We start from the raw sequence: 9,539 nt of genomic DNA on the forward strand, positions 1-9,539 counted from the left end.
TTCCTGTCGTTGACATCTGCTTCTTTTGCCCTTCCCCCAGTGTGACTTACAAATAAGCAGCTCCCCTGGGATCTGAGCTTCCTCTCGACATACCCCCCTGCCCACCAGGAGCTGCCCTTGGAGGTGGGGAGAGGGGGACCGGACATCCCTGTTTCCTGCTGCCACAGCAGTTCTAATCCCTGGTGGCTCCTGCTCCCCTCCCCCATGCAGGCCGCCACATGTCTAATCCAAGAGGAGGAAGGGTCAGAGTAGAGGGATCACACCCTGTCCTATCCTCTGCCTACACAGAGCAGAGTCGGCTGAACCCCTGTGCTCCCTGCGGGGTGGGCGTAGAGGGGAGAGGACTATGACCCCCTCTCCCATCACAGGCGCTGGAGCAGCCTCCCCTAATCAATGGAACAACAGCCGTGTATCTTTTCCTTCCTACCTTTTTGCCCTCCGTCCACCTTCTCTCCCCTCTTGCCCGAGAGACTAGAAATGGTGCGGTGTCCTGGAGGCAGTGGGAAGGTGGACGGCTGTGTGGGACTGTGGCTTCATAGCCCTCTCTCCTGCCCCTTCCTTAAGCTGGATGCCAGGCTGGCCCACAGCTCCAGCAGGGCAGGGGCAGGGACATGCACACAGCACATGCTTGTCCTTTTGCCTCCCCGGCCCATTTCCTGACCGTTCTGGGGGGCGGAGGGGAGATTTGGTGGTCCTGCTTCCCAACACAAGCGCACACACACCTCCTACTACCACAGAAACTGAAGAGTCTCACTTCTCATCTCCTGGCTTCCGCAGAGGATGAGACCAGGCATTCCTTGGCCCAAAGAGAAGAGGAAAGGGATGTGAGAGTAGGAAGCTGCAGTGGGGCTCAGGTGGACGGGGTGGGCACGGTGGCATTTCGGAAATAAGGGAGTGGGAGGGATCGAGCAGTCCCTGAGGCTGCTCTGGGAGCCCAGCGCCCCGCCCCACAGGCCCAGCGAGGAGATGGTGAAGATGGTGCTGAGCCGGCCCTGCCACCCTGACGACCAGTTCACCACCAGCATCCTGCGGCACTGGTGCATGAAGCACGACGAGCTGCTGGCCGAGCACATCAAGTCCTTGCTCATCAAGAACAACAGCCTCCCCCGCAAGAGACAGAGGTGGGGCACGGTCCCTGTGGACCCTCCAGGCGGGGCTGCCCACATTTCCTGCCCACTGTCAGCAGGCCGTCACCAGGGCAGTCTGCAGTGACTGCTGCCCAGTGATAGTGGGGGGCCGGTGCAGTCCCAGCCTGGTTTGTGGGTGACATCTAGTGGTCTGAAGCCACATGGCATGCAGGACCATCGTGGCTTTTGTCCCCTGCTTCTAGTACCCCTGTGGCAGGGCTTCCATGTTCCGTGCACACCTCCCTTACCCCAGCCCAGCCCGAGAAGCCTGCCGGTCCTCCTCCCTGTGTGGTTTGCCTCTGTCTTAAGGAGGGACCCTGGTGTGGGGTGGAGGACCCTGGTGGGCTGGAGGGTGTCTCGCATTCCTGGAACACTGCCCCCACTCAGACTCTGGCACTCATGCCTTCCCTGCGCAGCCTGAGGAGCTCCAGCAGCAAGCTGGCCCAGCTGACCCTGGAGCAGATCCTGGAGCACTTGGATAACCTGCGACTCAACCTGACCAACACCAAGCAGAACTGTATGCTTCCCAGCCCTCCCTGCGTCTCGTGTGTGGTGCTGCCCTGGCTCAGACCGCCTGGGGCCATGCTGGGGTCAGGGGCACGACGCCCAGGGCCAAACCCAAATTCTTTGGATAAAACCTTTGGTGCTATTGAATAAGCTCCTAGACATCTAATTGTTTTTCCTCCCCTGCTCTCCCTTTCTTCTCCCTCTAGTTTTTAGCCAGACCCCAATCCTCCAGGCGCTGCAGCATGTCCAGGCGAGCTGTGACGAAGCCCACAAGATGAAGTGAGGCTCCTTCCACTTTTGGCTTTGGGAAGCAGTGGGGAGAAGGCCTAGAGGACAAGAGGCCTGCTGAGGACACAAACTTACCTAGGCTTGAAGAAAAACAAAGACCTAGGCCTGGGGGAGAAGAGGATGGGAGGTGGCCACAGGCCCAGCATGTCCCTCCTCAGAGCTCATTCTTCTTTCCCTTAGGTTCAGTGATCTCTTCTCCCTGGCGGAGGAATACGAGGACTCTTCCACCAAACCACCCAAGAGCCGGCGAAAAGCAGCTCTGTCCAGCCCTCGAAGTCGGAAGAATGCCACACAGCCCCCCAATGCTGAGGAAGAGTCCGGTTCCAGCAGTGCTTCGGTGAGGCCCCCCCACCAGTGCGCAGGAGTAGGAGCAATAGGTGTGGGAGGAGTTGGAGCTAGTGATTTCCCTCCTCCCCCTCGCAATCTCTTCCAGGAGGAAGAAGACACAAAACCGAAGCCCACCAAGCGGAAACGAAAAGGGTCCTCTGCAGTGGGTTCTGACAGTGACTGAGGCCCTGTGGTCCCCATCCCACCCCCAGTTGGACGGCCCTCTTCTCCTTGGTGAATCAGAGGTTAATAGGCGCGAGGGAAGTAAAAGGGAACCAGGCTCTTCCATCCCCAAGCTCACCGGTGAGGATGAGCTTTCTCCTCTGGCCCAGCCCGAGAAGCTGCCATGCAGCCCCAGCCCCTCCCCTCCTCTGCCGGGGCCGCAGCCCCTCACACTGCTGCCCCCACTGATGTTTGGGTTCTCCCTGAAGCCAGAGGCTGTGCAAAATAGGACCATGGTGGAAGTCCTCAGCCCCCCGACTCCTCCCCAGTCTCTGAAAGAGCCATTTCAACAGAGAAGGGAAAGGAGCAGCTGGCCAGAGAAACTAGGATGACAGTAGAGACTCCCTGTGTAGGTGTCCCTTCCTGCTTCCCCTTCAGGTGTTGATTTGCTCTAAACAGGCATTTTATAGTCATTCCCTCCACGCACCAGTATGAAACAGCTGACTAATCGGAGTGGTCTGGCTGCCCATTCCCAATCAGGGGGCAAATGTCATAAGCATTCAGGGAGGAACCTGAAAGGGTGGCCACAGCCCCACGCAGTGTGCCCTGGAGGCTTGGGTTGGCCTGAGAGGTTGGCACCTCAAGCTGGGCCAGAGCCCAGGGTAGTCCCAGAGGCAAGTTCCACAGAACTGTCAAGTGGTCCCATTTCCTTGGGTCTGTTTTCTTTTTCTTACTTTTTTTTTTTGGCAGAGATAATCGTGTCTTAAAAGTTGTTTTTAAATGACAATAAAACTAGCCAGAATGTCTTTTGTGCTGGAGTTTCCACAGGCATCAGGCATTTACCTTGTGCATGTCCAGGTGGTCTTGATTTCATTGGCACCCTAGTTGTAGCCTCACAACATCCCCCTTTTCCCTTCCTCCCCACCCCCGCTTTTGTCTAGAGCAGGAGAGACTTGGCTTTGTCCCCCCACTTGGCTTTGTCCCCCCCCAATCCTTCCTGCCACCACTGGAGGTGGGAGCCAGGCACTGACCTGTCCGTGCAGAAACTGATGCTGGCACCATCTCCCTGTAGGCCGAGATCTGCCTGCACCCCTTTCTCCTCCAAGAAACTAGAGGCTTCCAGAAGCTGATGTTTGCCATACTCGCTCTAATTTATTAAGTCTGTACGCTCCCATTACTGGAGGGCTAACTGCTTGACGGGGGAGCGATGCTCCAACTTGGCTCCAAGCACAGAAGTGTGCTTGGTGGAGAGTTCCAGCACCAGGGCTGGGCGGGCCTCTTCCTTTCACAGTCTGGCCACTTGCTGGTCCACATGTACACCGGCCATGCATTTTGTTCTCCTACCGTCCAGGGGGGTTGGCAGTGGGCTGAAGAGAGAGGAGTGAAGCGTGGGCTAACTGCAGGCAGCTCCTCCTGTTCAGCCTGCAAATTTGTCTGTTTACAGAATCAAGGTCTCCCCTCCTCAAAGCTGCTACTCTACTCCTTTCTTTGAAAATCTAAACCACTGGAGGCCTCTTTTTCCCTCCTCTCTCCTTCCCCAGTTTCCTTTGCGCCAATTAAAATCAGGATGGAAAGCATTCGCTGTCTGGCCCCAATTATTGTACCCTTGCCCAAAGGGAGGGGCCTCCGCCGCGGCCCCTCCAGAAATCTGGCCGTCTGGGCCTCTCCCTCTCCTCTACTTAATTCTCAGGCCCCACCCATTCCCTGGGGTAGCTGCCGTTGGCAGCTGGCGGGAGGGTATGGGTCTGGCTGTCCTGCCGGGACTTGCAGAACCAAATGGGCCAGGGGCCAAGTTCTTCAGTGTCTTTTGGGAGAGAGCAATGGTATCCTATCAGTGAAAATGATACTGAGGGAGAGATGGACTGCGATCCAAACGCCCTGGCTCTCCGAACTGGACTCCAAAGTCCAGCCAGAGCCCTAAACTGCCCAAGAGGAGAAAGAACTTAAAAAGAGATTGGGGTTGAGGAAAGGCTCGAGCACCACGCAGGACCTGGTAGGGTGCGAGCCGCGAGCAGTCCGGGAGAGCGCGCCTAGGGCGGAGCGTAGGCTGTGGGGAGGGCCGGGAGTCCGGGGCCGCCCCGCACACGCTCTCCGCGGGTGGGGAGTGGCGGGGGCCTGGGTGGGAAGGGGCGTGCGCCAGCGCACGCGCGCTCCTCCCGAGAAGGAGGTCTCCCTGCTGGAACGATCGGCTCCGGTTTTTCGGAAGGGACTCTCAGGGGTGTTCGAGAGTGGCGGGGCCGGACGGTGCGGAGTGGAGGAAGCCGGCTCCATGGCTGCCCTCCTGCTGCTGCCCCTGCTGCTGCTGTTGCCGCTGCTGCTGCTGAAGCTGCACCTCTGGCCGCGGTTGCGCTGGCTCGCGGCAGACTTGGCCTTCGCGGTGCGCGCCCATCGCTGCAAAAGGGCTCTTAGAGCTCGTGCTCGAGCGGCGGCTGCCGCCGACCCGGGAGGTCCCCAGGGGGGCTGCAGTCTGGCCTGGCGCCTAGCGCAACTGGCCCAGCAGCGCCCAGCGCACACGTTTCTCGTTCACGGCGTGCGTCGCTTTAGCTACGCGGAGGCGGAGAGCGAGAGTAACCGGGCTGCGCGCGCCTTCCTGCGCGCCCTGGACTGGGACGGGGGACCCAGCCGCGGCGGCGGCGGCGGCGGCGGCGGCGCGAGGAGCGCTGGGGAAGGCGAGCGGGCGGCGCGGGGCGCCGGAGACACAGCGGCGCTTGCGGAGTGTGGAGGGGATGGGGCAGCCACAGGACGAGCCGCGGTCCCTCTGGCACCTGGAGCGACCGTGGCGCTGCTCCTCCCCGCCAGCCCAGAGTTCCTGTGGCTGTGGTTCGGGCTGGCCAAGGCGGGGCTGCGCACGGCCTTTGTACCCACCGCCCTGCGCCGCAGCCCCCTGCTGCACTGCCTCCGCATCTGCGGCGCGCGCGCGCTGGTGCTGGCGCCAGGTAAGGCTGGAACGCCGAACGGACTAGGCTGGGGCCAGCCACGGAAAGGGGCGTGTCTGGGGTCACAGAAGGGCTTGGTCCTGTCACCAGGACGCTGTCTCCCTGGGGTTCAGAAGTGAGTGGGGATGCGAAGCCATGAAGCTGAATCTTTGGTTTCCTAGGGATTCCCAAGGAGCTCAGGTCCCAGACCCATTATGGGATGTGCGTACTGTTCACTCTCACCGAGAGCAGTGCGGATGGGGACTGGGGGTGCAGGGGTAATAGGCTAAGGGGTGGGGAAGGCTTCTGGGTAGTGGCCAAGCCACCGAGCTGTACTTTCGCACCCTTTCCAGAGTTTCTGGAGTCCCTGGAGCCTGACCTGCCGGCCCTGAGAGCCATGGGGCTCCATCTGTGGGCTGCAGGCTCTAAAACCTACCCTGCTGGAATCAGAGATTTGCTGTCTGAAATGTCGGCTGAAGTGGATAGGCCAGTGCCGGGATATCTCTCTGCCCCCCAGAGCATGATGGACACGTGCCTGTACATCTTCACCTCTGGCACCACCGGTGAGGGCTGGGCACCGTGCTTACCTCCCAGAAACTAAGGCAGAGGTCTGGGAACCGCACCTGGGACCTCCTCAGCTCCCAGGTCACCCCCTCAAAATCCCCAGAGAGGATGCTGATCCCAGCGGAACAACCTTTCTCTCCAGTCTTCCCACCCGCTCTTCGTTTCTCCACCTCCCCTAAACTACCCATGTTTCCAGGACAGTCTGGGTCCTGTCCTCAATTTGTCAGGCCTCTGCCTCCTTCTGTGGGAAACCCAGCAGGGGGCAAACAGGACGATAGAGTTTGGAGTTCAGACCTCTCCTCTGATCTCCCCACTACCGCCACCCCATAGGTCTCCCCAAGGCTGCTCGGATCAGTCATCTGAAGATCCTGCAGTGCCAGGGGTTCTACCAGCTGTGCGGCGCCCACCAGGAGGATGTGATCTACCTCGCCCTCCCACTCTACCACATGTCTGGCTCCCTGTTGGGCATTGTGGGCTGCTTGGGCATTGGTCAGTCTCCCTGCCACCGCTCCCTTTCATTCCTCCAGCAAACATGTATGAAGTACTTACTAGGGTGGGAGTCCTTCAGGGGAGAGGATCTGGAGGGGGGACGACAGGGCCCTCCTCTCCAGGAGCTCTGCGCAGTGGGAACTGTTACCACTCAGGCCTACAGACTGAGCAACCAGGGAGGCCATACGGTTCACAGGAGGGAAGGGCTGTGTCTAAGAAGAGGCAAATAGAGAAGAGGTGGGACTTGGGGGCAAGGGTGTGCGCAGAGGATGGGGTATTTGGGGCTGCGAAGTAGGGAAAGGGCATTAACCTCTCCAAGGCAAGGTGGGAAAGGAAGAGGGCCAACTGAGCCTGCTGAAGGTGTGACTCTGCCAGCAGGTCCTTCCCAGGGAACTTCACTAGGTGGAGGAAGGGGTCGGGACTCCCCTCTCTGCTCATAACCTCACCTTCTTCCTCTCTCCTTCCCGCTTCTGGCAGGGGCCACAGTGGTGCTCAAGTCCAAGTTCTCAGCTGGTCAGTTCTGGGAGGACTGCCAGCAGCACAGGGTGACGGTGTTCCAGTACATCGGGGAGTTGTGCCGATACCTTGTCAACCAGCCCCTGGTGCGTGGGCACAGCTCCTGGGCAGAGCCGCTGACACAGGGCTAGGTCACAGGGAGCGAGACATTTGACAGAGACAGTTGTCTGGGAGTTAGAGGAAGAAGAAACAAGGAGAAGAATGGCAGTGTAGGATAAGGGCATCTGAAGGAGGTCACAGAGGGAGGGGCCTGGGGAGTGGGGAGCAAGATTTCCCTCTGGAGAGCTGGTATCTTGGTGTTAAAGCTCCTGCCCCTCTTCCATTCATCTCAGAACAAGGCGGAACGTGGCCATACAGTCCGCCTGGCAGTGGGCAGTGGGCTGCGCCCAGACACCTGGGAGCGTTTTGTGCGGCGCTTTGGGCCCCTGCAGGTGCTGGAAACATATGGGCTGACAGAGGGCAACGTGGCCACATTCAACTACACGGGACAGCGGGGCGCTGTGGGACGCGCTTCCTGGCTTTACAAGGTAAGGAGTAGAGAGGAAACTGAGAACCCACAGGACAGTAGGAGGCTGGAAGGAAGGGGGCTCATGCAGCTGAAATGACCCTGCTCCCCCTTCCCCCAGCGTGTCTTCCCCTTCTCTTTGATTCGCTATGATGTCACCACAGGGGAGCCGATCCGGGATGCCCAGGGGCACTGTGCGGCCACGTCTCCAGGTTTGTGTTCAGGTGGGGTGGTGAGGCTGGCAGAAGAGGATTGGAATTGGAGAGTGGGCTGGGATGGGGGCAGGAGGCTCTGGGTGAAGTGGGCAGCCGCTCCTGACCCCAGCGACTTTGCCAGGTGAGCCAGGGCTGCTGGTGTCCCCCGTGAGCCAGGATTCCCCCTTCCTGGGCTATGCCGGGGGGGCAGAGCTGGCCCGGGGAAAGCTGCTGAAGGATGTCTTCCGGCCTGGGGATGTTTTCTTCAACACTGGGGACCTGTTGATCTGCGATGACCAAGGCTTTCTTCGCTTCCACGATCGTACTGGGGATACCTTCAGGTATCTGTCCATGATGTCCTGACACTTCACCCTGGACATCTGATCTCTGTGACCCAAACCTCCACTCCCTAACCTCTCCTCAGCCCGGGTCCTCATCTAATCTCATTCTCGGACGTCCTAAACATTTAGTCGCTATGATAGCCTTGCACCCTGACCTCTGACCTCTTTCTCTCCCCACGAAGCTCTTAAAGCCCTGACCTCCAACTCCCAGTTTTAGATCTCTGCTCTCCAACAGGTGGAAGGGGGAGAATGTGGCCACAACCGAGGTGGCAGAGGTCTTCGAGGCCCTGGATTTTCTTCAGGAGGTGAACGTCTATGGAGTCACTGTGCCAGGTGCCTAGGCATGGAAGGTGGGGGAGGCACCCAGCCCACCACCCTGAATTGGTAATGCTTGGGCACAGGGAGCATGAGGCCTCCATGGTGGTCAGCCACGGCATGGCTTACCCTGGCTCCCACACCCACCAGGGCATGAAGGCAGGGCTGGAATGGCAGCCCTGGTTCTGCGTCCCCCCCACTCTTTGGACCTTGTGCAGCTCTACAGCCATGTTTCCGAGAACTTGCCACCTTATGCCCGGCCTCGATTCCTAAGGCTCCAGGTAACCAGCCACCCCTACCCCAACCCCTCACCCCATACATCTACCCCATATATCAACTTCGGGAGTTTGATGGCTCCCAAGCTCCAGAAAGGGACCCCCGCATAACACAGTCCCTGGAAAGAATAGTACCTTCCCAGACATGTGCTCTTCACCCCACTTCTCTCCCTATACTCCTCCTCCCAGCCTGGCTCTTTCTCTTCCCTGTCACCTTCTCTCCTAAACCTTGACCTCATAACCCCTTTCCCCAGACTTGCTCCTTAGCAAAATTTAGGCCACTCACTTGAACCAACTGGGCAGAAACCTTTTCCTTCAACTCCCTTAAGCCCCCTCCTCCTCTCCCCAGGAGTCTTTGGCCACCACAGAGACCTTCAAACAGCAGAAGGTTCGGATGGCAAATGAGGGCTTTGACCCAAGTGCCTTGGCTGACCCCCTGTATGTTCTGGACCAGGCTGGGGGTGCCTACCTGCCCTTCACACCTGCCCGGTACGGAGCTCTCCTGGCTGGGGACCTTCGAATCTGAGACATTCTGTACCCAAAGTGCCTGAGGGAGGGACTTTGTGGGATGGGGGCCATTGCAGGTGCACCAGGGGCTGTCAAGAGATCTTCTATGTACCAGATTTGTATTCATTATTTTGTAATAAATGGGCTGGAGCCTGTCTGGCTCTGTCTTTCTGATTTGTCTTTTTTGTCTGTCTGTGGAACTGCTTTTTCCTCAGAAGTTGGCTCCTGGCATGGAGCCACAGGCCCCCGCATTCCTGCCCTGACTTTATGTGGGCCTGAGCACAGTATCTGGACCTTGGTGTTTTTCCTCTCAGATGACCCTGCCTGATCCTTGTCCTTGGAGAACCCCTGGTGATTGGTGATTGTGCTCGTGTGTGTGTGTGTGTGTGTGTGTGTGTGTGTGTGTGTGTGTGTGTGTCCCCTCCCACTTTAATCCCTGAGTGCTCTGTCCTGGGAGCTGGAGGATGGGGGTGGGGGAGGGGTGGCGGGGTGATTTGGCTCAAATGG

The 9,539-nt window shown here is 58.9% G+C and overlaps 2 protein-coding genes across 5 annotated transcripts in view; both read left to right on the top strand.

The window, feature by feature from the left end:
* Positions 1-3,988, top strand: part of INTS3 (integrator complex subunit 3) — a 41,582-nt gene extending 37,594 nt beyond the window's left edge. Inside the window, exons 26-30 of one of the 3 annotated variants that reach the window (XM_045545128.1) lie at positions 954-1,121; positions 1,544-1,644; positions 1,841-1,913; positions 2,103-2,259; positions 2,356-3,988. In XM_045545128.1, coding sequence (XP_045401084.1) covers positions 954-1,121; positions 1,544-1,644; positions 1,841-1,913; positions 2,103-2,259; positions 2,356-2,433 — 577 coding nt within the window. In that variant the 3' untranslated portion in view covers positions 2,434-3,988. Of the gene's footprint in view, positions 1-40; positions 776-953; positions 1,122-1,543; positions 1,645-1,840; positions 1,914-2,102; positions 2,260-2,355 lie in introns of those variants that run through there. The other 2 variants (XM_045545130.1, XM_045545129.1) reach the window with 2 other exon arrangements.
* Positions 3,989-4,502: 514 nt separating this feature from the next.
* SLC27A3 (solute carrier family 27 member 3) lies at positions 4,503-9,206 on the top strand. 2 transcript variants are annotated; one of them, XM_045545131.1, is made up of 10 exons: positions 4,503-5,347; positions 5,680-5,889; positions 6,221-6,379; positions 6,857-6,981; positions 7,228-7,422; positions 7,522-7,612; positions 7,737-7,935; positions 8,171-8,268; positions 8,401-8,531; positions 8,875-9,206. In XM_045545131.1, exons 1-10 carry the CDS (start codon positions 4,681-4,683, stop codon positions 9,049-9,051), a joined length of 2,052 nt encoding a protein of 683 aa, XP_045401087.1. In that variant the 5' UTR covers positions 4,503-4,680; the 3' UTR covers positions 9,052-9,206. The 2 variants fall into 2 exon arrangements, with proteins under 2 accessions (XP_045401087.1, XP_045401088.1); XM_045545132.1 differs by lacking the exon at positions 8,875-9,206 and having other exon boundaries at positions 4,504-5,347; positions 8,171-8,319; positions 8,401-8,480.
* The last annotated feature ends 333 nt before the right edge of the window (positions 9,207-9,539 follow it).

The sequence above is a fragment of the Lemur catta genome, chromosome 3, assembly GCF_020740605.2.
Source record: "Lemur catta isolate mLemCat1 chromosome 3, mLemCat1.pri, whole genome shotgun sequence".
Lineage (NCBI taxonomy): Eukaryota > Metazoa > Chordata > Mammalia > Primates > Lemuridae > Lemur > Lemur catta.